At 55.6% G+C, this 25,475-nt stretch overlaps 1 protein-coding gene across 1 annotated transcript; it reads right to left on the bottom strand.

Moving 5' to 3' along the window:
- Positions 1-882: 882 nt before the first annotated feature.
- LAPTM5 (lysosomal protein transmembrane 5) lies at positions 883-25,475 on the bottom strand. Its single transcript, XM_024554479.3, has 8 exons — positions 25,303-25,475; positions 10,342-10,435; positions 9,617-9,693; positions 8,113-8,241; positions 7,298-7,420; positions 6,048-6,143; positions 3,493-3,585; positions 883-2,258 (listed from the first exon to the last, which is right to left on the bottom strand). The coding sequence occupies exons 1-8, from the start codon at positions 25,384-25,386 to the stop codon at positions 2,169-2,171; spliced, it is 786 nt and encodes a 261-aa protein (XP_024410247.1). The 5' UTR covers positions 25,387-25,475; the 3' UTR covers positions 883-2,168.

The following is a 25,475-nucleotide window of genomic DNA, read 5'->3' on the forward strand; positions in this document are numbered from 1 at the left end:
CACTCTCAGGCAGGCCGGCAGCTGCTCAGCCTGGGAGGAAAAAAGCAAGAAAGGAAAAGATTGCTGGAGAATTTGGTTCCTAGGTCCAACCACACCTAAGGCTGGAAGTCGTGGACTTTCCATCTGTGTAAACCAAGAAGCACCGTCACCCCTTTTTTGTTTTTTAAATAAACTTGGCTCACTAAGGTTCACTTGCAGCCATCTCCTTCCTGTAGATGCCCCTTGGCCAAAGTTAGCCAAGGTGGGCTTGCAGCCAAAGACCCCTAAGGTGAGCAAAGGTTGTTCTCGATCCAGGGCCCAGGACCTCACCAGCTCCTCGCCCACCCCTCCCCACTTGCAGCCAAACTGAGCTGCCCCAGCTCCCCTCCCCCACACCCACAGAGGCCTCCCATGGCCTGCGGTTTTTGCCTAGAACATCCTTCCCCACTTTGCTTCCTGCTGCCCACTCGTCCCTCAGACTCAGCTTGCTGAAACTTCCTCCAAGAAGACTTCTCAGGCTGTCTGGGGTCCCTCAGACTTGCCCTGTTCCTCAAACTGCTATAATTAGTTACAGATCTGTCCTTGCTGACCCTAGCCTTTGGATAACTGGAGGCAAGTCTGACCCATCACGAGCACCCCTAGTGCCCAGCACAGCACCGGCGGCCAGGTGGGTCCCCTCCGGGGGAGTGGAGCTCACACCTTATGTGGGAGACATCATGGTACTTATGTGATCTAGGATCTGTAATCAGAAACAGTGCCAGGTCATGACCCTCCCCAGCTGGGCGTGTGAGCCCCTGTGAGTCTCTAGAGTGAATAAACAGGTGTGTGTGTGTGTGTGTGTGTGTTCATGAGTGTGTGTTGGCAGTAATAGGGCCCCGCTTACTCCATATTTGAGGGACCACATCAGCCCGAGAGAAGCATGTCGCTGCTTTATTGAAACTTCTTCCCCGTCACGCACAAAGCAATTTTGTGAGCGAGTATGGGCGGGGAGCCTCTTGCACAGACCTCCCCCTCTGTACCCCACAAAAGGCCCCAGAAAGCCCTCTTCTGGGGCCCTACCTCCACCTTTGGGTCAGCTCCCTCAGGAACCCCAGCCGTCCGGGAAGCAAGCGAAAAGGGGGGCGGGGATGTGGGCCCAAACCTTTCCCAGCAGCTCCAACACCAGCCCCCGTGGCAAGGTCTGCACCCACAAAGGGTTTGCCTGTTTTGACTGAACTAATATGTGGATTTAGTTCAACAAATGGATTCGCCTGATTTCAGGGCTGAATTTCTGCTTGACCACAAGCATCAGGCAGACCCGGGTCACTTACAACCAAACCGGCGAAGGGCAGACTGGGCTGTGGAATGGACTGACGGCTCATTGCCAGAGATGACCGTGGTTGAGGCGGCCCATTTCACGGAGTCCACTGCTATGTGACCGCTCTGACCACATGTGACTGTTGCAACCACGTGCTGACGGTGACACCTCTTAGCAAAACCGTATGTGTCCGTAGGGACAGTTTGATGATTAAAACTACTGTCATTTCCTGGACTAGCTGTTGAACGATGGCTTGGCAACGGTCTGAGTTTTCATTTGAATTAACAGTTACTCAGCCACTTGGAACTACTGAAGCGATCAGAGCGGGCAGCCAGTTATTGTATTGGATTGAAGTGTATGGTTTGGGGATAATCCGACTTTTTTTTAATTATCGAATTTAAGCCCTATTCTAAATCGACTGGGTTAGCCAACTCGATCATTACTTATCGGAAGAACCTGAACATGTGGGTCTGGTGCGGAGGACAACTGATGACTACTTCACTAAAGTGCTGTGCGGACCGACGGCTGTTTACAAACCGGTGCGATGGACTGCTGCAGTTTGGCCAAATTACTTTACTGAACTGACAAGTGTATTTTTCTTAAATCTGTCAGCCACTTGGTTAAACTGGTCACGCTGAAAATTATAACGCAATGAATTTAGAATGACCAATTGTTGGAACGAACGCCAGAGCTGATCAAAATAAGCCAAGTGTTGTTGGACTGAATCCTTAAGAGTCATTCAGCCTACAGCGTTGCCCCGATTGTGAGCATCTCCCAGGCCCCGTGGGAAAAGCAGGCCAGCGAGGGGTACACAAGCAGATTGTCCCGAAGTCGCGAAGAAGCGGATTGCGAGGCAGCTCCGCCTCTCCCAGCAGGCTGGGGCCTGGCGCTGTCACACCTCCGAGTATGGGGGAGGCTCTGAGCTCCCTTCCGGAGTCTTGGGTGGCAGAGACACAGCTTCCTCATAGGACGGCAGGACCACCTGGGAGGGACAGAGATGAGAGCTGAGGACTGGTCAGAAGGAACCACACCTCTGCTGACAGGATGACGGTGGCCAGCACACCTGGCGTACTCAGTATGTCTGGGCACCACACACACCAGACGGGCGCATCTTCTGCCCCTGCAGTGACCAGACTTGCCTCCACCCATTTGGTATCAAACCCGGGGTTTGATAACGAACGGCACAGCATTTTCCCTGGGAGGAAGTCCGCGTCCGCCTGCTGTCCGAGGAACTGGTCCCAACCCTCAGATCCAGGGGGTGGACATGTGACCTGGGTGGGGCCCCTCCAAGGAGAATTTCATCCCCCTGGCTATCTATGGTCATTGGGTTGAGGACAGGCTTGTGACCCAACCCAGTCCAATCAGATGTGCTCCTGGGACTTCCTTTCTGCTGGGGTTGCTGAGAGGATGGGAGGTCAGCCAGGGATTTTGGCAGCGATTTCTGCCACCACGCAGAAAGGGCTGCCTGAAAATGGAGCCAGTGCTGAGGGAAGTAGGGTCAAGGGCTGGAGAGGATGATATCGCATTGGGGTGTCCACACATATATTCGACTTCCAGGCTCTGTGAACTAATAAATTCCCCTTTTTAACTTAAGTCAGCTTCAGTTGGGTTTCTGCCACCTGTGACCAAAAACGTCTTGACTAATACAATCCCCATTTTACAGATGAGAAAAGTGAGCCACAAGTAATTGAAACCAGCTGCCCTTTTCCTATCACTTCTCCAATCAGCTGTTTCTAGGTGCACCTCACCCCCCTGCCAGGAAAGCCCCTGCCCTTTGCCCAGCTAACTGGTACCAATTGACTTGGTCAAATGTTACCTCCTCCAGGAAGGCTTCCCTGACAACCCAGGTGAGACCAGCTGCCTCCTCTGTGCTCCCATTGCCCCTGTGTGTTACACTGAGTTGTAATTGAATTTCTGGGTCTAGATTCACTCTGGACTATCCACTCCCCCAGAATGGAGTGGCATCTTAGTTTTCTCTGTACCCCCAGGGTTGGATATGAAGCCAACCCTTATAAGAAGCTGAAAATGTTGAATGTGTGCATAAATGAAAGACCCCTAGACTCTAAGAGCTGGACGGGATCTTCACATTTCTTCTGTCTAAACCTCATCTTACAAGTAGAGTCACTGAGGCACAGCAAGGGACAGAGACCTCCCCCAAACGACAGAGTGAGTGACAGAGCTAACGCTGGCTCCCCTCCCCCCGCCGCCAGGCTCACCTTCTCCAGAATCTTGGAGCTGCTCTTCTCCTCGGCCGAGTTCATGTGCTTGATGAGTCTGTAGCACCTCCACACGCACTTGAACATGTAGACCTGGAAAAGACCCAGGCCAGGCTGTGCATGGCTGACCCTGTTCCTCACTGTCCCAGCAGACCTGAGGCAGATGCTGAGCACTTCCTGGGGAGCCCTAGCTCACCCCAGAAGGCAGCATCCCGCTGCTGCCACTCAGCCCCCTATTCTGGTTGAGGGGTGTTTCACCCGCCTGTCCTCACTACTCCAGGTATTTCCCTCTTTACTACGCCGCAGATGCAGTGCACAAAGGGGCTTTTTGGAGGTTTTTGAGCCCCCCTCAATCCCCCCTGCCAACAGTCCTGCAGACCCCGCTTGTCCACCCCTGGGGACTGGGAGCTCGCTGCCTCCTGAGGTGGCCTTGCTCAACTTGACACAGAGCTCACGGTGGGAAAGGTTTTCTTTCCTTTTTTAAGGTTTTTATTTATTTTTAGAGAGAGGGGAAGGGAGTGAGAAAGAGAGGAGAGAAACTTTGATATGAGAGAGAAACATCAACCAGCTGCCTTCTGAATCTGAACCCACACCCCAGGCATGCGCCCCGACGGGACCAGAGCAGTGACCTTTCACTTTGTGGGACGACGCCCAGCCAACTGAGCCGCACCTGTCAGGGTGGGAAAGGTTTTCCTGAAAATTGCTTATGCTATGTTGTTTTTAAAAGCAGATTACAAAACAGTATATGCAGTAATATCCCATGTTTGTAATACAAAAAAATATATATGTACAGATGTACATATCTGTGAAGTACTGTAAGCAACTGCTTTCTCTCAGCAGCTGATATAAGGGTTGGGGAGACAATTGCCACAGTGATGAGTGAGGTCCTAGGGCCACGCTCAGGGAACTGCCCCCTAAGGAAGAAAAGCAGGTCCTGGCACCTGGAAGGTCTCTTGTTTTATGGAGTCTCTTAATGGGCACTCAGAAGAGGGCAAACAGACATACAATGAAGTTTAAAAGAATGAAGTGGGAAGGGCCAGGGGAAAGTCAAGCAGGTGGAGAGTGGCCAGTGAGGCAGAGTGAGGGGCCCAGAGAGAACCACCCCACCCCCGTCCAAGGAGAAGGGCGGGGAGACGGGTTGCGTGGTGGGGTTTGGGAAGTTGTTCTCTAGGCGAGTGTGTGACGTAAACCCCCACACTGGTTTCCCCCAAGCCCTCAGAAAAGTGCTCACTGCACATCTCTAATGCACTTGTACTTTGAGGAAAGCTTAAGAGGAGTGAAGTTCTGCTTCCAGGTTGGCATTAGGTGAGGCCAGAGACTGATCAGGGCCTGCGATGAAGGGAGACAGTGACGTCTGCTTACACCCACCCATGTAAAAGACTGGGAGGAGGCCCTGGCCGGGTAGCTCCGCTGGTTACAGCATTGTCCCAATGCACCAAGGCTGTGGGTTTGATTCCTGGTCAGGGCACATACAAGAATGCAATGAATGCATAAATATGTGGAACAACAAACTGATGTCTCTCTCTCTCTCCTTCTTCCTCTCTCTCTAAAATCAATAAATAAAATTAAAGAACAAAGCCTGGGAGGAAAGGCAGCCAGGTATCCCGGAGTGCCGGTCTCTGAGTGGTGGTGGATGGGGGCTCTGATTGTCTTCTTTCTGCTCCTCTGTCATTTCTAAATTTCTATCATGAGCCAATGTTACTTTCACAGAACACCTTTTAGAAGCCCTTTCTTCTGTGAAGTCAGCATCAGCCTCCCTGTGGCTTCAGGCCACAAGTGCCAGTTGTGGCCTCTAGCATCCCCATGAGAGTCCTTTGAGCATGTGGAGACAGCGATCATATCCCCCTTGGGTCACCTCTTTCCCAAGAGGAATTGCCCCAGTTTCCTAGACTCCCTCAGATAGCCGAATTTTCTTGCCTCTTCATCCTCCTGTTTGTGCTGCTCTTAACTCACCCCAGTCCGTCACCATCTCCCTAAGAACTGGGACCTGAAGCTGGACTCTACCTTCTAGGTGTGACCACCCCAGAGAAGAATAAAACCATTTCCCTCCCTCCTTCTCATCACCAAACCTCTAGTACTATGACCTCAGGACCCATACATTTTGGTGCCTGAATCACATAAAACTGTGACGCAGGCAAAGCAAGACATTATGTCTCTTTCACAGAGGAAACCTGAGGCCCAGCGAGAAGTGACTTGAAAAGTGATCACACAGCTAGTAAGGGGAAAGCTGGGATTCAAGCGCAGGTCTTTCTGAGTCTAATTCCAGACAGAACAGTCCCTGGATTCTTCCCTGGATCAGAGCCTCTCTGGGCTTCACGTTGAGTCCCTGACACCTGAATGCAAGTGGTCTTTGCAGACCCACTTCCTCCAAATGGGGGTCCCTGAGGATCCCAGCTCTGAGGAGGTGGTGTGGGGAGGGCTGGAGTAAGGGGCCAGGGGCAGGGAGGGTGGCAGCAGGAGACCCGCCTCCCTGCCTCCAAAACATCCAGCAGGGAGGGCCTGGGGCCACACAGCCCCACCACCCCTCCCGGAGCCACGGAGTGGGGGCCACTCACCTTCAGGATGAGGACTGTGATAAAGGCGATGGAGAAGATGATCATCATCTTGATGAACTGGTTATAAGCCATTCCCTCCTGGCTGGGGATGTAGTTCTGCAACAGATTTGGGGGCCACGTCAGAGCCTTTGACCGTGGTGGAGGGATGACGAGCCTGCTCTACACATACCTAGCAGGAACCTGTTGCAGCCTAGCCATTGTCTTGGCTGATCCTGCAAGGGCCCTGGGAGGCAGGTGCTACTTACCTCCAGCCCCATATGACAGGGGAGGAGACCAAGGGAAGCAGATGCAGCGGTTGGCCACCCAGATGGCCCTCACTGGGCGGTGCCCCCATCACCCAGAAGTATAGTCTTGGCTGATTGAACCACCCAATCAGGAAGTACCTGGGAAAACGCCCCCTCCCCTAAGGACAGCTCACAAGCAGCGACTAAGGGATGCCGGTCACTGCTCACAGTGGGACAGCCTCTACGGCATTTGCAAATATGTGACACAACTTTTGATACTCTTCCCTTCAACATAGAGCTCATTCCCCTCCCTAGAATGTGAGCCAGACCTAGAGACTCACTTCTCACAAAGAATAGAAGGTGGCAGAGGTGAGTGTGACGTCTGAGACACAGCCATTTTCTCCTCGCTCTGCCTCTCAGATGCTCACTCAGGGAAGCCAGCAGCCATGACATGAGGGTGCTCAAGCAGCCTTATTGAAGGTGCACAGGGAGCAGAATTGAGGCAACGAGCAGACAGCCATGTGAGGGAGCCATGGATCCTCCAGGGGGTGGATCCTCCAGACCCAGCCATGCCCTGGGGGTTGGCAGCCCCACCTCCATCGCAGGTGTGACCTCATGAGAGACCCTGAGTTTGAACAGCCCAGCAAAGCCACTCCCAAATTCCTGACCCCCAAAAAGCTGTGTGAAATAACAGTTGTTTATTGTTTGAAGTTGCTATGTTTGGGGAGAATTGGCTAGACAATAATGAAAAATAAGTATTATTTCTGTGTACAGTTCGCACTGCAGGGCTCCCCCTAAAGCCGCAGGTCTGCTTGGCTTCTTCCCCATGTCTAACCTGTTTCCCTCACTTTTTTCAAGGTTTTCCTAAGCATTTGCCCTCAATAAATCATTTATATAAATATCCTTCTCCCAAGCTCTACTTCTAAGGAGCCCAGCCCGGTGTAAGCACTGAAGTACAGAGAGGGGAAACACCTTGCTCAAGGCCACACAGCCAGTGACGGGCATGGACCCCTGGCCCAGACTCACCATGTGGTTCATGGACTTGAAGTTGAGATAAGTTGGCACTTCCATATAGGAGCTGCAGAGGGTCAGGATGCTCAGGCAGAAGTCCAGCAGCTGCAGGGTCATCAGTGGGACCTTGGAGGGGTGCTTTGGAGGACAAAGACGAAGAGGAAGACAGACAAGCAATTAAGCCCCAAGCAGAGGCCCTGGTACCGTGGGGCCGGCAAATGGGGGGGGGGGGCTCAGCTTGAGACACGGTCTTGGCTAGAGAGAACCAGTGGCCCCTAGTCCACTGTCCCTGGAAAGAAATGGATGCCCGTTGCACAGATGTTCACACCAGGGGCCGGTGGAAGACCTGGGACTGGAACCAGGGTCCTGACTGGCTACCAGGGGCCCTTCCACAGCACAGCGCCCCAGCCTTTTCAAGGACAGCAGCTTTGGGGAGCCACATCAGCGATGGGCGCCAGCCATCATGGGCACCCCACTGTTGGCACTCAGGTGGCTTTACTCATCTTCATCTTCCTCTAGAACTTGGTTACAAAGCAGGGATGAAGCAGGGCTGGGGGCTGAAAGGGGCATGTTCCCATTTCTCCTGCTGAGGATTCGCCGCAGCCGGCATTTGCCGGGTGTGAGCACCCTACACCCTTTCCTCAGGCAGTGCCACCAGGGCATATTGAGCAGATGGGGTCACAGATCCAGCTGACAGAGGAAGGAACTCGGGGGTGCTTTGGAGGGACTCAGAGACTTGATGAAGTTCAGCAACTAGGAAGGGCCCTTGGGCAGCTCCCCATCCCTGCTTGAGCCCCGCCCCCACCGCCCTGGGCTGGGTGGGTACTCACAGCCCGACTCCGGGAGGCAAACTTGAGGTAGGCCGGCAGCTCCACGTAGGAGCCCAGCAAGGTGAACAGGCACAGCAGGTAGTCCATGATTTGCAGGGACATGAAGGGCAGCAGGTACTTCTCCCGGTTCTGAAAGGCAGGCCCGGTACCATCAGGGCGTCCCTTGCACACTCCCCCATGCAGCCTGGCATCCCTGTGAGCCCACCCACCAATAGCTCCCTTCCCTCCCAGGGTCTCCTAACCCACACGGATCCACGTGCCTTCCTCTGAGTGAGGCTCTGGGGTGGAGGAAGGCAAGACCCAGGCCCTGAGTGCAAGGAGCCTCATGTCCTGGGAGAGACAAGAACAGTCCCCATCTCCAGGGTGACTGCTCCACGGGCTCTAGGAGCAGGCTGAGCTGCCTGAGAAGCTCAGTTCCCTCTCAAGAACTCAACCAGGATGGGCCATTTTGCAGATGAGAAGGGATCAGAGAGGACTTCCTGGAGGTGGGGACACAGAGTGGATCTGGAAAGAAGCAGGAGGAAAAGCAGGAGGGTACTGGAGGCAGACATGCAGCACGAGCAAAGGCCCTGAGGTGGGGAAAAGCCTGCGGGACCGAAACAGTCAGATGCTCCTCCGTGCAAGTAATGGGTCATGGCAAGGGCACCGGAAAGGCTGGGGCTGGGGTCCCTCTCCTACAACTGAAAGCAAGTGACCAGTGTGACTGCATAGGAACCCACAGCTGGAGATAAGATCACAGAAACGGTGCTTTCATGGTTTCTCACGTGGTCGTCTAAAATCACTCAGGAGGTGGCCCAAACACCCCAGACCGAGCCTCAGAGCCCCCAGGGATGGCCTGATCCACTTTTCTAGCTGGGCCGCTTACGTTTCTGCAGAAGCACCTGGGAGCCACCCTGGACAAGGTGGAATCCATCTCTGGGGTGCAGGGCTGGGAGAATGGCATTAGCCAGGGGTGATGGTGACATTTCATGCAAAGTGGAAACATTCCAAACAAGCGTGGAATCATTGACTCGTCTCCTGGCCCTGAGGGCGCCAGGCCACTGTCTGCCCAGGAAGGGCCCTGCTTCAGCCCTGGCTTCCTGCCCCCTGGGGCCAAGGGACAGATGGTTCCTCTTTGCAGGAGGCTGAGCCACAGCCTGCCTCTCTCATCCTCCCAGTGGATAGAACCGAGCTGCAGGCGTCCACGCTCTCCCCTGTGCTTTGGCTCCTCTCCAGGATTTCAAAACCCACCGCATTCTCCCTCTCCTCACTCCTCAGAGTGGCTCTTCCCCTTTTCTCTATCAAAATCCCCTGCCTCTGTTTGTAGTATGAAAGGATGTGGGTCACCAGTGATAATGTCTAGGGTACAGGATGGTCTCCCCAAAACACCCACCTCCCGCTCAGCTGCCAAATGGCTCAGCTGCCAATTCCCCCACCTAGCAGATGTGACTAGGAGGGGGGCAGGAGGGCAGCTGGGGCTCCCCAAGTCCTGGCTCCCCTCCCCCTCCCCCAGCAGGGCCCTCACCTTGACCACACCCATCAGCAGGCTCACACTGATGACGAAGAGCATGGCGATGAGCAGGAAGCTGGAGACCAAGTCAGCTGAAAGGCAAGAGAACGTCATGAGGGACCAGAGGTGCCCCAGGAACCCCGCCGGGCTCCAAGGACCACACTTTGGGAACCACTGGTGTGGGGGCCGTGCCAGTGACAAGAGAGCCCTGTCCTTTTGTTGAGACAGAAACTACAAAGATGCAAACAGAACATTTTGGGTGAACAAGAGAGTGTAACAAAGGGTCCCAGCTGGGGTGGGGGGAGGGGCAGGCGGGGGTCTGCTTTAACCAGGATAAGTCTAGAAGTCTGGGGAGGTAGCCCGAGAGCTGGGGGGGCAAGGCGGTCAGGCAGGGGCCTGCAACAAGGTGGGTCAGTGCAGCCGGGGTGTGGATAATCGGGGAGGGGGGGCCTGGAGGGATGTTCAAGTGATCGCTGTGGCCAGGCAGGTCAGCAGGGGCTGGATTTCGTGCTTTTCTTCTAGGGTGATGGGCAGCTGTCAACGGGTATAAGCAGGAGAGTCCTGCCATGTTCTTTCCAAGCACCATCCTCTTTGCTCCCAACCTCGGGACCCGGGTCGGGACAGGTGGAGCTGGGAGATCTGAGGCTCAAAGAGAGGCAGTGGCAGGGCCTCAAACCCCAGGCGGCCCACCCCCAGCCAGGGCCCCCTGCCCCCCTCCCCTCCCTGGCCCTTGGACCTACCGATCCTGAGGTAGCCTGCCTGGGAGAACCTGCAAGAGGCTTTGCCGTGGGCCACCTCCACGGAGTGCTCGATGAACAGCAAGACACTCATGATCTGGGGGCAAAACAGAGCCTCAGTGAGCCGGGGTCCGCACTGCTCCCCCACAAGCGCCCCCTCCTCCAGGGTGTACGCTCAGGGGCCTGTGAGCAGGGTCCTGGAGGACATGGAAAGGCAGGCCAGTCGGGCATCCTGGATGAAAGTGTGGCCTGTACAAGCTCATGACCATGGTTCTTTCTCTCCCCAGCTGTGTGAGTTTGGGAGAGTTACCTGACCTCTCTGTGTCTCAGCTTCCCCTCTGTAAAATGAGGACAAGTTACCCTAGGAGGTTATTACGAGTAAATGGGAACATCCCAGTTGAGCCCTTGGAACCATGTTCTCATTCGAGCATAACGGGGGGCTACTGAAGGTCAGCCTTAAGAGGAGGTGGGGGCGTCATGGGGTCTCAGTCACAGCACCTGAGCATCAGCGAGCTTCAAGCTCACGGAGTCATCAACGCAGGCCTGGGTGCACCAGGCCCGTGTGTGCCCCGGGGTGCCTTCCAAAACCTGCCTCTCGTGGCCCCTCAGTGTCCCCATCTGCAGTATCCCCCAGGCAGGATAACAATACCTGCCTCTGAGGACTGGAGTGGGACCAGATGGGCTATAATTCACCTGCAGTGCCTGGCAGATCGTGAGCACTGAGTCTATGCTTCCTATTATTATTACAATTATCCCCACTGGACTGTAGGTTCCTGCATCTCTCTTGTTCGCTGCTCTCGCTGTTTTATTTGATGAATAAATGGATGGACAGATACATGAACCCCATCCCCGCAGGGGACCCCTGCTGAGAATAATGGAAAAGGGGCAACCCTAACGGGCATGGGTGTTGGGGTGGCCCCAGCAACTGCTCAAGTCCAGCCACAAAACTACAGTTTAAAAGGACCTTGGAGGTCATCTTGCCCAGGCCCTCCGCTCTCCACTGCAGGGACCTGAGCCATGCTATTTAAATGCCTCCGGGCACGGGGAACTCATCATGTCCTGTGCGTTCGGGTCCTTGCAGCTGGTCTGCCCTTCCCCCACCGCACACACAATTCTCTGGGCACCATCCATCGACACTGAGAATAAGACAATCTGCTCCCTGCTGGTAGGTGCCCTACCTCTATTAATACGGCCTACATTCACACTGGCTGCTAGGCAGCCCTGCCCTGGTAACTCATGCTCAACGGAGAGGCAACCCGATACCCACCATCTGTTTCCCCCTTGCTGACTGTGAGTTTTTTTAGCTCAGACGCAGGTCTTAGTCGGTCTTCCTGCCGTGCTATATCCTGTTCACTGGGGCGGAAAGGGACCACACAGAAGAGTGATCAAGAGCTGGGCGCCAGAGTCAGACATGGGCTTGAATGCAGGTCACCACATGACCTTGGGCAAAGTCACTTCGCCTCTCAGTGTTCTCGTCTGGAAAACGGCCATCACTGGATTTAGTTAAGGGATGAATTGCAAAGACCCGAGCTTGGGCCCAGGCAATAGGTGCTCAGCAAACGTAATCTGCTTTTGGCTGGTGCGAGTTTACAAGGGCTGGTCAGGCAGTACCGGGAGCAGGGTGCCAGGGGGCTGACGGTGAGCCTGCTCTGGCTGCCCCCTCCACCTGGGTCACCAAACAGACTTTGTTTCTCCCAGGAAGGTAGAGAGCAGCCCAGAGCGGAAAGGCAGATGCGGTGTGAGGCCTGTGGCTGGCAGCCGCAAGAAACAGCCCTGAGACACAAAAGCTGCTTCCTCAGCCGCTCTCCTCCCAGTTTCCCTTTCAACAAGGGACAGAGAGAAGGAGGCAGACGACAGCTGAGTCCAGGACAGAACAGGAGGCCCCGAGAGACGGTGAGCTCCCCATCCCTGGGAGTGTGCAGGCAGAGCGCAGATGAGTCGCAGCTGGGCTTAGAAAGGCCCCTAACTTTCCACGGAAGACACCGCTCTCCAGTCCAGGTGTGGCGCAAAAAGACTTTTGCAGGGCCAAGAATCCGGGATTATTTGAGATCTGGAACGGAGCTCAGAATCGGACAATCCCAAACTCCAGTTGCTGTAAAGGGACTTTGTGCATGAGTTTATAAGCTCCCTCCTCTTGTGTTACGAACTGAGAGGGGTTAGGTGGCTCGCCCAAGAACACAGAGCAAACTGAGGCAGAGTGGGACTGAAGTCCAAGTCTCCCAGTGCTGCCCCCCCATACACCCTGCCTCCCAACGCCACAAGGCCCCTGGTAGCCCTGACCCCAGAACACTCAGATATTTTGATCACACACCTCTATCAGCGAACCTTTTGAACATACTCCTCTTTGTTTCTTTACTTCTAAATGATATGCACATGCCACTATCCTGGTTTATCACAAATATCGTGAAACGTACACATAAAACCTTCAGGAACTAGTAAAGAATGTAATTGAAACATTTACAAATTCTAATATTGTCATCCTGAGACCCCAATGGTCACCGGGAGCATCACCCCACTTTGGAGACCACTGCTATCTCCCAAACCTCCCTGCCTCCCCCAGTTTCTCAGTTCTGACCCTAAGCATCTCTCACACCCCTGCCACCATGCCTGTAATCTGCCGTAGCCTCCCACCACCCCGCCTGAATGTCCTGTGACCCCAGCAAGGGGAGGGGAGGGGAGGCACACTCGTACAGCCGGACCCACCTGGGCCAGGCACACCACCCTCACCACCCCATGGGGCTCCCACAGCCCAGTGAAGAGACTACTCCTAATTCCCCCACCCCCGTTTCAAAGATGAGGAAAGCGAGGCTCAGAGAGGTCCAAGGCCTCCCAGCTTATGATCTGAAGGGCCGGGATTCAAACCCAGGCTGAAGGGCCCCAGATCTGACTCTCACCCCCTCTCCCCTGTCCTCCCAGCATCTCCCAGCGCCCTGGCTCTGCCTGCGCCCTGCGCCCGGCCCCACTCCCATGCCAGTGCCTCAGCAGAGTCAGAGATGGACGCCTACCTCCTCTTCCCTCTGAAGTCTCCTCTCCCTCCTACAGCTGGTGTAAGCAGCAGCAGCAAGCACTGGTATTTCTACTTTTGTGAAAACCATCTGTGTTTAAAAACAGGCTCCCCCTTAGCACCCATTTCACCTTCTCCACAGTCCTGCAGGGAGAGGGAGCTGATTCCACCCCCTGCACCAGACAAAAACCCTGAGGCTCAAGGACGGCAGGAACCAGCCCCAAGGTCACAGAACAAGACTCATACCCTCCCTGTCCCCTAACCTTCAGCAAAGACACCAATCCCCAGTCCAGGAGGAAGGTAGGCAACTCAGCTCCCTAGGAGACGGATAGCAGAGAAACTAACATTTACTGAGCACCTACTGTGTGCTCAGATCTGTACTCACAGGTTTGCCTCACAAATTCCCCAACCCTGCAAGAAAGGCACCGTTTTCCCGGTGTTACAGAGGAGGACGTGGAGACTTAGAGGGGAGGACTCACTTGCTCCTGTCTGTGTCATGTGGCTCCGCTGGCACTTGAACCCTGGTGCCTGTGTTCCCAGGGTCCAGGGCTCCACTCAGGGCCAAGTGGCTGCTCTGGGGCCCAGCCCCTGGTCCCACCAACTGTCTGCCCACCCAGCCCTGGACTCTCAGAGCTCAGGCTGCAGCAGCTGCCTGCAGCACCTCCCCATGGCCTGCCTCACTGCTGTCCTACCACAGCCAGGTCCTGGCTCCTCCCTGGCCTCAGTTTCCCACTCCAGCCAATGAGCAAAGTCACCCCATCTGTACCCAGGGCCACTGAGAAGACTGAACACAGGAGAGTCGGGTGAGTGGAAATATTGCAAACTGTGGCACGTCCCTCCCAGGCCCCCAGCCGGGAGCTGCCTCCTGCTCATCACGCAGCCCTCGCCACTCCCCCAGATCCAGAACCAAGAGTCATCTGCAGTTCTGGAAAAGCACCTGGCCTACCTACAGCACATGCTGGGAGAGGCCTGGAATCCCCAGGAGTCCAGGTTTCCCAGGCTCTCATTTCCCCTCATCTCCCTCCACCCCACCCCCCCACTCAGTTTCCACCTGGACACAGCACTGCCCTCGCCCTGAGCTCAGAGGGCCTGGCTGGGCTGTGGCCCATACCCTCCTGGAACAGGGCTTCTCTCGTCCTGAAAAGCCCAGGCAGACGGCAATCCCTTGCCCAGCTGTTCCTCCCGTGTAGTGTCCTCTCTCTAATTCCTTGATCCTACATGGTAACATCACGTGGTTGAGCTGGGGTGCCGGAGTCAGATGGTCCTGGGCCAAAGCCAAGTTCTATGCCCTTGAGCGAGCCACTAACCTCTCTGAGCCTCAATCTGCCTGTCTGGGAGATGGGGGAATAACCTGACCTGCTTCGTAAGGTTGTTCTCAGGTCGAACGGCAGCTGGCGCAGAGCCAGGCACACAGCAGGCACTCCATAACCTGGCACTGCCGGGCAATGTCCATTAATCTGTGGGTGTTCATTCTTTCCCTCGTTTGTCCACCCAGTAAGTTATCTCTGAGCCTACACCGCCGCCGGGCCCTGGCTGGATAAGGCACTGCCCCTGGCCTGCAGGTGTTGAAGTCCCCAGGGGGGCACCTGATGGGTGACCAGTGTGTGCAGAGCCATGACAGGGAACAGTCAGGGGGCTCAGTGTCCCTGATGAAGGAGCGATCACCGCTGTCTGGAAGACTCAGGGAGAATTTGATAAATGTGAGAAGCTGGAGCACCGCTTTGAAGGATAGAGAGAAGTTTTCCAGCCAAGCCGAGAGAGAAGCATTGCAGGAAGAGGGAACAGCATGTGCAAAGGCCTGAGGCCTGGCTGTGCAGACCCTGGGGACCAGGGTGGCAATGCGGCAGAGAGGGGATGTTAGCAGTGGGGAAACGAGGCTCAGACAGAGGTAGTAAGGAGCCCAAGGTCACACCGCAAGACTGCTGCAGAGCCAAACCAGCCTCACTCTTCCTGAGGTGGGGGCAGGGCTCAGGCTGTGTGACTGTGTCAGCGCCGGCCATGCCCAGCCGCCCTCCCCACTACCCCCACTCTCCATTCCCCTTTTTACCTCATTTTTCTGCTTCTCCCTGGTTTCTGTTCCCACTCCCACCCCACCCCACCCCCGTTCCTTCTTTCTCAATAACAAGCCCAACTTCCCTAAACGGAGCGTTGGGGCAAGCGGCCAAGGCGCCAGGGAACTTGCTCCTTGTGCTCCTGGCAGCTCTGAGGAGGACCCAACAGCTTGAGCTGAAACAAAGGGGGCGAGACTTGTAGGGGGTGAGGAAAATCAGGGCGGGAGGGAAACCAGACACTACTGAATACGGCTGAATGTTGGGGGAGAGGTGTGGGTCAGGTGAGGCCGACAGCAGTGACCGTGCCAGGAGGAGGGGACCGGCTTGTGTGTCACTGGGTTTGGCGTGGTGGTGACAGTGCGTGGTGATCACAGAGGTGACAGTGGATGTGGCTGCGTCGGTAGTAACCTTGGTGCGCACACTTGGAAGTGGCAAGTACCTGCAGACATCACACAGCCTTGCTGTTGATGCTGCTGGTGGGGACTCCGGGATGTGATGGTCGTGATGAAGACCAGTGTGACCCCAGGACCCTAGACTCCGGGGTGCAAATACCAGTTCCCTCCTGGGGGCTCAGGACCCAGCCTTTCAGAAGTAGGCAGAGACCCACCCTCTGAGATTACAGAAAATACAACCCTCAGTGAGCACCTACTATGTGCCAGCGGTGCGAGAGCACATTCCTGTCTGTGAACTTCACTGCCTCCTCCTAACAAGTCTGTGAGATCAGGATTTCCTACGAGGAGAGGGGGGCCTGTACGTGACGTTGCAGAGGTAGCACAAGGAATCAGGCCTGGGCTTGTCCTCAGCCCTCCCACTACGGATAATGCAGGCTGCAGAACGGTCCCAAGGGCACGTCCTCGCCTGTCCCCTCTTCCTCTTCACCCTGGCCTCCCCCTCAAAGGGACTAGGGGCTGAAGGGCACCCGCACACTTAGGCCATCGTCATTATTATTAGCAACCTCATCCTGAAGCTCATTCCTCTCAGCCTCCCAGGCTTACTTTGTTTTCCCTGCCCACGCGACCTCCCCCTGCCCGGCCCCCTCCCGCAAGTTCTCTGGAAGGAGAAGAGAAGGAGATGCGTCAGTGCCAAGAGGAAGCTCCCCTCCCCCACCCTCACCCCATACTTCCTGTTGTAGCTTATCAGGGGGCAACCGGGTGGGGGCCATTCCCCAGCAGCACTATCTCTGCAGTCACATCCCCAGCAGCTCAGATACCATCACAATGCCCCCCCCTTTGCAGAGCCTGGGCTCAGCTGCAACCCCAGCCAGGTGCCCGCACCTGCCCCAGAGCCCGGCTTCTCTCTGGAGGCTGCTGCTCTACTGTCCTCTCATCCCTGTCCCCTCTTCCTGGCCACTGCACTTCTCTGTGCCTCAGTTGCCTCATCTGTAAAACAGAGAGCAGAACCCACCCACACTAGTAGGACGGCTGTGAAGAGTAAGGGAGGAGACATATGCCGCTCCCAAAAATGAAGATTCAGAAAGATGGACTGAGTGAGCAGCAGGAGCGCTTGTGTGTGGAAACCAAACCACAGGTCCGGGTGGTAGTGGCTGCTCCGTTCAGAACTGCCCCGAGCTGCAAACAACCCAACATTCCCTCCCCAGCAGAGCAGGCAAATACATTGTTACAGATTCATGAAACAAGTTCGGGTGGGAGGCAGGGGGATGAGCTGCCTGCACCCAGCAGCAGGGGGGAGGCTCACAGTCACGACGTTGGGAGGAAGGAGCCGGCATGAAAGCACATGTGCTGTGTGACCTCATCCCTCTGTAGCGCTAGAACCACAGAGGTTGGGAGAAGTCGGTGGGGGCAGGGTAGTGACAGGGGTGGGGAGGTGGCACTGGACGCCTCTGGGTGCTGGTCCTGTCCTATTTCTTAATCAGGATGGAGCTTGCCCGGGTGTGCTTACTCTGTCAGAGTTCATCCAGATGTGTACATACAATAGGTCAATTACACACCAATAAAAGGGTTACAAGAGTAAAATGGAATAGAGACTGGCTGGTCCCTACTCTGTGTCAGGCCTTGGGGGTCACAGAATGGAGCAGGCCAGCCAAACCCTGGAGGAACCTCCAGACCGCGAGCGTACCACTGGTGCAGCTGTGGAGGGTGGGCAGGGGGTGGAGGGAGCTGCCCTGGTTCAGGGGTAGGTGCCGGGAGCTCGGGTCCAGGAGTGCGGGCTTCAGCTTCCAAACAGTGGTTAGTCTTAAAGATTTCTCCCAAAGGCCAGTGGGAAGGATGTCCAGGCAGAGGGAATGGCAGGAGCAAGAGCAAAGGTAGATGAGATGCATTCAGGCAACTGTAAGAAGTTTCTCTTGGGGAAGTGTGAGTTGGCGTGACCCACGTGCCAGGCACACAATGGGCCCCCAGGGAGTGAGTAGTAGGTGCTGTGCGGCTGGGCTGGTGGAAGGGTGCGGGAGATGCTGGGGGGCATGTGGTTTTACCAAGGTGGTGAGTCTGGGGCTGGAAGGGACAGGAGAAGAGCACTCCCAGCAGAAAGGACAGCTCGTGCAAAGGCCAGGAGACCACAGAGAACGCAGTTTAGGTGACGCTCACCCTGCAGCAAGGAAGCCGCCAGGACAGGAGCACTGGGCAGAGAGCAGTGGCTCTGGCCCAGGGCCATCCTCAGAGCCCCTGCCCCTGCCCAGGCACACAAGCCCTTTGCCCTCTGACCTTCCAGACCCACCCCTATGAAAGAAGACAGGATGGCAAGGAAGGGGTGCTGAGGGTCAAGTTCCTGCCCAATCAATTTCAGGGGCCTCTGCCACTCTTGGGGGTGAAGAGCAGGGCAGCCATTTGGGGGTGCAGATTCAGATTTGGCCTTCAGGCTTGGCCTAAGCCCCCTCCTCCTCCACTTCCTGAGTATTTGGGAAGCAGCCTGCACCCTGAAAACTATCCCTGTGAACCATTACTTCCCTGTTTACATTCAGAGCAAACACGCCCCCCTCCACCTTGATAGTATTAAATTACCTCCGGGCATTTAGGAAAGGCCAGGTCCTCCTCTGAACGCAGACACACACACATCATGGCACCCTCCCCTCGGCCTTGTGAGGTGGGTGCTGTTCTCAGCCCCATTTTCCCCATTTTGCAGATGAAATTGAGACTGCGTCTTTCCGTGGGAGGTCCGTGTTAATAAGAACAAGGCTCCCCGAGGAAGAGGTGCAAACTTCCAGTGATAAAGTAAGTCAGCCACAGGGATGCCACGCAGGGCACGGGGAATATAGTCAGGAATATAATGCGGGAATGGTGTGCACGGGCAGACAGATGGTTACTAGACCTGTCGTGGTGATCACGTTATAAGGTGTATAAATGTGGCATCACTGTGTTGAATGCCTGAAGCCAATGTAATATGCATGTCAACTACACTTGAATAAAAAAGTTTAAAGAAAAAATGAGTAGGACAAGGCTCCCGGATATCACAGCTGACACCCTTCCCCCCGCACCCACCTCCCCAACCACAGTCTCAAGCAGCAGAAGAGCCTGGCCTCTCTGATCCCCAGTTTCCTCCTCTGTGAAGTGGGGGCTCTGGTGGCAGCTGCCACTTGTGGGGCACTCACTAGGTGCCAGGTGTGTCTCCCACCCGGTTTCTTTGGAGTCTCCGAATGACCCTGCAGGTCGTGGTCATTGGCCGCATTTGACAGGGGAGAAAACTGAGGCTGGAAGGGAGGCTCAGGCCCTGCAGCAGGGCCGAGGGCTAGAGGGGCAGGGAGCCAGCAGCCTCACTGAGCACGTCTCCTTGGCCAGCTTCACGCCTCATTAGGCGCTCTGTGCCCTCCTCTTTCCCCCCCGACAGGGTTGAGTCCCCTGGGAGACTAACACAGGCCTCATAATGACCTCAGAGCAAAGTTCTAGTTCCAGACCACTGCTCTGGGCTGAAAATAAGAGCCTCACTTCCTGGGAGCTTGGGACAGGGTGGTGACAGAAACTCTAGACTATGCGGGCCCTGCCCTCCAGCCCTGGGCCAGCCTGAGTGGGGCCCCAGCCCGGGCACCAGGGAGCACCCTCTCCCAGGCTGGTGCCTCCCCCAGCTATGGCCCACTGACAACAGTGACTCTCTCCAACTAAGGGGACCCCCGATGACCAGGACCACCAACCACCTCTCGTTCCCAGAAGCTTCCTCGTTCCCTTGCTTTGGTCCTGAAAACCAGGAAGTGGGGGAGAGGATGAGGCCCAGCCTAGGGTCTGGCCCACCCTGGCTCACCTCCCACAAGTGACTGGCCATCATCGCCCAGCCCACAAATCTAGTGCTGCATCACCTGTGCCCACCGAAGGCCTTGCGTGCCTTTCCCTGTGAGCCCAGTGGGTCCACTGATCTAATGGGCCTCCAGTGTTTTATAAGCTAGAGGATGGGATGCACGCCCCAGAGATGAGGGGCACAACCCAGTTCTCACAGCCATGGAGCTGGGTAGAGGCAGAGATGCCCACGGTACCCCCGCCAGCCTCCCCACCACTCCAGGAAGGGCCCAGGCCCTCAGCAGCAGCACAGAGCCACGCCTCTCTGCCCCACACGGGGGCACCAGGCGTGAAAGCTTCTCTGTACCACACGGGGGCATTGGGCATGAAGACAAAGAATCTAACAGATTCTCATCCGGGGCTTTTCCCATCTGACAGTTGGGACCTATTTTAAGGTCCCGAACAGCTGAGAACTGAAGCAAGGAGTGGCCTCCGTGGTCTTCTCTCATGGCTTACTCCAGGCCCTTGCCTGCCAGCTGCCCAACAACCCCCTCCAGTGGGGCCACATCAGCCAAATACCCTGAAACAGTTACCCTTGAGACAGGAACCACTAGCCCATTTAATGGATGAGGAAACTGAGGCCCAGACCACAAAGGCGGCTGCCTGCTCAAGGTCACATCAAGAGTAAGTGATGGAGAAAAGTCTGTGATCTTCTCTATCCCAGAGTGGAGCAGAGAGAGCAGCCTCTGGAATTCTAAAGATGGCAAATCAGGAGGGGGACTTCCTGGAGAAGGAAGCTTCCTGTGAGCTGGACCATAAAGAAGAAACAAAGGGCCTCCAAATACTTGGACCACCCCTGGCCTGTGGGTCAGGTAAAGAATTTGTTTGTTCATTCACTAGCGAATCCACACACCTGTGCACCAGCACTGGCGGCCTGGAGCAAGGCCCTGCTCAAACCCCCTGTGCAACGTGGAGCAAGTCAGGGACCCTCCTGGACCACTGTTCTCTCATCTGTAAAACACAGGAATCGGGCCAAGCAGAGGTCCTTCATTTCAGCTATGAAGCCTGAAAAAGCAAGGGACTTGGTCCAGTCCCACCCCCACTGACCTCCCCAGCTTCTCCTGCCACACCTCACAGCCACCCCTCCCCCAAGCCAGCTTTATAAACTGCTCAGGGCTTCCAAATCCTCACCTGGTCTCCCCTCCTCTGAGCCTTTGCACAGGCCCTTTCTTCCCCAATATACCAGGCAAAATCCTGCTTATCTGTAGCACTCAGGCCTCCTCCAAGAAGCCTTTCCTACATCCCCAGCCTCCACCAGGGGATAGGCTAAGATCCCTCATCCGTGCCCCCATACCCAGCAGCTCTGTCATCCATCAAAGCCATCATCGCAGTTGTTCCTGGACCGACTAGAACCCCAGGAGGGCACAGGCCACGAGTGAGTCAGCCCTGGCCCAGCCTGGGGCTGAGCACAGAAAAGGAAGGCATGTTTGAGAACGCGTCTGCACTCACTAGAGATTCCTTTAAATAAAGAGGTTGCTTCACTTTTTCTTTTTTTCAATTTGAAAAGCAGCACACTTGAGCAACCACATAAATAAAATAGCATTGGATTAGAACCCAAAGTATGAAATAAATATCCATGAGTTCTTGCTGATAAAAATATAAATCAGTCATTTATCGCTATAATAAATGAGGAGAACAGACGAACCTCCTGTGAAGTGAAATACTTTATGTAGCTACTCCGCCCTCAAGGAGGGGAAGCGCACCTCCCCATCCCTCAGGTGGGAACTGTGCACAGTGACTTCCTTCCAAAGACGACCGAACGTGGTGGGGGGGGGGGGGCAGGACCTTCACAGTGAGTGCAGAAGCCAGGCCATCAAGGCCAACGGCAACAGCGATTTGACGCATTGAGAATGGCACTTGACCTCTGCGGTAGCCCACCCCCAAAATACTAGACTCGAGTCCAGCCACGCGAAAACTCTCAGACCAGTCAGTCCTTTTGAGGAATGTTCGACAAGATGTACCACCTGCGCCCCTCAACACTGTCAAGGTCACCAAAACCAAGAAAATCTGGGAAACTGTCTCAGCCAAGAGGAACCCAAGGACTAAAGGTAGTGTGGGAGCCCAGATGGGGCTCTGACGCAGAAAAAGGGCACTAGGGGAGAGCCGAGAGACACTGAACGAAGTGTGGACTTTGTGAGTGACAGTGTATGGCATCAACTCATCAGCTGTGACAAGTGCACCTTATTAATGTAAGACATTAGCGATACGGAAAACCTGGTGTGGGGTCTGCAGGGACTCCGTGCTCTGTTCAACATTGCTCTGTAAATTCAAAACCATTCCAAAATAAAAAGTTTATTTTAAAAAGTAGTGGTGGGCATGGCACCAGATGCGGAGAACAGAGAAAAGGAGAAAGCAATTAGAGCTCACAACCCGATAACCCAGGCACAGCCAGAGCCGGCGCCTCATCCTCCCTCCTCACCCACGCCCTGCTGCTCCACAGCCCAAGTCACTGCAGCGTAAGCTTTTCGTCAGGCAAAGCACTTCTAACGGAATTCAAGGTGCCTTGGAGAAGAGAGGCCAGGGAGGAAGATATTTCTGGGCAAGGGGGGTTTTCCAGGGGTCCCCACGCCCTGCCATCAACTTAAGGACATGCTATTGGCAGCCAGACAAGTCAGGACCAATGTGTTCACTTTAAGAAAGCTGACTCCTCTACCTGTGGAAGTTTGGGTCTGAAACCATCTGCAACCCAGGGAGCCCTCTACGCAAACCCAGCAAAATCCGGAGGTAGGCCCTCCAGCCACTGACACTGGAGGGTCCCCCAGCAATCAGGCTCCTGAAGACTCCATAACGTCTGAGCTGTCCCAAGACACCAAGGGCCCGATTTAACCCCTCCCCAGAGGGACCAAGTCCACAAATAGCTCTCAACATGCAGGGCTGCCAACCTTGACGGGCTGCAGATGAAGCTGGTGATCAACACATCTGGAGGGTGGCTTCTCTTTTTCCATCCAGATGTTCGGGACCCTGGCAGTCCACCTGCCACCCAACTTCTGGGCCACAGGAAAGCCCCCAGCCCTTTCCCTTTCTGGGAAGGAGCAGAGGCCTGTCATAGAGGGGGCAGGAGGAGGAGCCCCCTCTGGAATCAGCTGAGGAGCCCAACCCTGACAGGACTGCCTGGGCCAGCTGCATGGCTTCCGGGCTTCTCCCTGCCTCTCCTGCCTTCTCCTCTAGGACATCCCGCGGCTCCCCATCACTCACGTTAGAGAGCACTTCTCAGCTGAGAGTGATTTTGCTCCCAGGGGGCATCAGGCAATGTCTAGAAATATTCTGTTATCACAACTGGAGGGAGCTACCATCATCTTGTGGGGAGTGGCCACGGATGCTGCTAAACATTTTACAACACACAGTTCGGTCCCCACAACCAGGAATCCTCAACAGCGGAGGTCCAGGCTCTTTCGCTTGTCACTCCAAGCCCCTCCCATCTCCTGCTCCCCGCCTGAAACCTCCAGGTTGGTCTGTGTAGTGTCCCCTGCACAAGCCACTGTCCTTCAGCCTCCACAGCTCTGCACACCCATTCCGCCCCCATCCATACTCCCCATGACCCAACTCTATGCCCCTGCCAATGGCACCACCTCCAAGAAGTCTTCCATGATCACTCGCCCATGGATTCTCCAGCTCTGTGGGCAGGCACCGATGTCACTTAATGTCATGTATGTCATGTCACTGACATCATGTACAGATGAGGACCTTAGATGGTATGACCAAGAGGAAACCTTGAGAGTCACAGAGTCTGCAGTTTGCAGGGCGGCCTCCTGGCCCAGGCAGCCCGCAAGTGGGTTCGGCTCGGCCTGCACAGGGATTTGTTTTTACCTCAAATCAGTCACCAACGTGGAAACATCAGAGCCCATGTTCCCTGCTTCTCTAAACACCCAAAGAGCCGCTGCCAGGGCCCACGTTCCTCAAGGCAACAATCAGCGGAAACAGAGAGCGGCTGCCAGAGCGGACCTAGCAGGGACTCCCCAGGCCACCGCGGGTCCAGCTGCCTACTACCCTCACTCACAGGACCTGTCTGGCCCCTGCAGGCCCTGGAGTTTGAGACCTCCAACTCAGTCCACACCTCTTACACACCCATCACTTTATAAAGGAAAACTGAGGCCCAAGAGAGACGCTTGTCCAAGGTCACACAGCCAGTTAGTGGCAGCGCATGCATAAGGATCCAGGGGCCTGCTTCCCACGGGGCCACTTCTGCGTACCACACTGACCTTCCAAGAATGTTGTGTAATCTCAGAGCTTGAAGGGACCCTAAGGATGTGGTGTAGGGACAGGCAAGGTACCATTCACTTCTCTCAAAATCACTCCTGCATTAGCACAAGCTAGGCAGGGCACCTCTGAGCTCCTCCCAAAACCTGCGTTCTGGGGCCTGACAGCTGGACTCCGCGGGTGCTGGCAGCAAGCTCCACGTCTGACGCATTGCTGATAAGAAGACACTCAGCTCTGTGTCTGATGTTGTCTGTAGATATCAACCTCGATCCTCTCAGCCAGCCTATCAGAGGTGGCTGTGATGCCCGTTTATTAGAGGAGGAAACAGGTTCAAGGAGGTTAAGCAAGTAGCCCAAGGCTGCTCAGCTAGTAATGGTGAGGCCAGGGCTCGCACACGGGGTCTGCGCCAAGGCTGTGTGCACCAAACAGCAACCCCCCTCTGAGAGCTGAGCTCTTGCCACAGCCCCCCCTGCCCAGCCTGCAACAGGAAGCAGATGTAGCCAAGGTCTAAGCACTAACAGCAGCCTCCACTGCGTGCGGATTTAGGCTCTTTTTGAGGAAGCCCTTCCAGGCTCACGAGAGAAGTGTTATCCACAGCCCATGAGTCACCCTGGGAGGAAGGCGCCTGGGCCTCGGGGAGCTGGGTATGGCTTAGAGTTGTGGGGTGGGGTCAAGGGGCCTGGAAGGACGGAACAGAGACCCCGACCTTCAGCCACTGAGATGGGGCAACCTGTAGCCCCGGGGGGCAGAAGGGAGCTGTGACTCACCCAGAGCCAAGGCTCCACATCCAGGAGGTACACACCAGCCTCCAAAGTGGAACCACTGGGCCTGTTCCCCTCGGGTTGCCCCACAAGATACTGGGCCAGGCAAGCTCCCCCCGACCCCCGTTCATTAGCACAAAGCCTCAAGTTTTCCCAGAGGGGAGAAGGCAGTGGTTCGCCCAAACTGTACACTAAGAGGACTCCCTCCTCCCTTCCATTGGAAGCACAAAAGGAGATTCCCACTTGTGAGCCTGGCCCCACAGTGGGGAAGAACTGGAGCTGTGCCTGCAGACTGGCCCCTATCCTGGCAGCATCCCGGCCCCCATTTCTCCCGATTCCTGGCTCCCAAAGTGCTTTCCCACCTGGTTTGTACCCGTCTGTACCCAGATGACCTTGTAGCTGCTATTTTGTCCCATTTTACAGAGGCAGAAACTAAGCTTCCGAGAAAATGCGAGTTATGTTCTCTTGCAACAAGGACCCCTACTTCCACCTCTGCTCCACTATGGAGGCTGCAGCCAGGTCCCCTTCCCCCCAGTGGACAGAGCAGGAGGCTGAGACCCAAGCGGGATCCCACAGAAAGGTGGTAAGCAGTGGCCATCTAGTTGGAGGGGGCTCAGCAGATCTGGGGCCCTCTCTCTCTCTCTCTCTCACACACACACACACACACACACACACACACACACACACACACACACACGGGTGCGGTCTCCCTGGGCCTGCCCCGCACTCACCACATGGTAGATGGCCAGGGCAGTGGTGGCGATGCGGACGTTGAAGCAGCAGCAAGTCTGGCGGATGGCTGTACTGGGGGCCATGGTGCCGCTGTCTCCTCCTCTGAGGCACTGACGGGGAAGAAGCCCGGCTCCTGGAGCAGGACAGAAAAGGGGAAGCTGCCCTCCTCGCT

The sequence above is a fragment of the Desmodus rotundus genome, chromosome 3 (genome assembly GCF_022682495.2).
Source record: "Desmodus rotundus isolate HL8 chromosome 3, HLdesRot8A.1, whole genome shotgun sequence".
In the NCBI taxonomy this organism is placed as follows: Eukaryota; Metazoa; Chordata; class Mammalia; order Chiroptera; family Phyllostomidae; genus Desmodus; species Desmodus rotundus.

Bases quoted from the DNA above. Each gene is read 5' to 3' on its own strand.
- LAPTM5 (XM_024554479.3), bottom strand. From the start codon at position 25,386: ATGGCCCCCAGTACAGCCATCCGCCAGACTTGCTGCTGCTTCAACGTC. The intron at 8,242-9,616 runs GTGAGGGCCCTG...CCTGCCTTTCAG, and splicing joins TGCTGATGGGTGTGGTCAAG to AACCGGGAGAAGTACCTGCT. The intron at 6,144-7,297 runs GTGAGTCTGGGC...AATCTGTTGCAG, and splicing joins TCAAGTCCATGAACCACATG to AACTACATCCCCAGCCAGGA.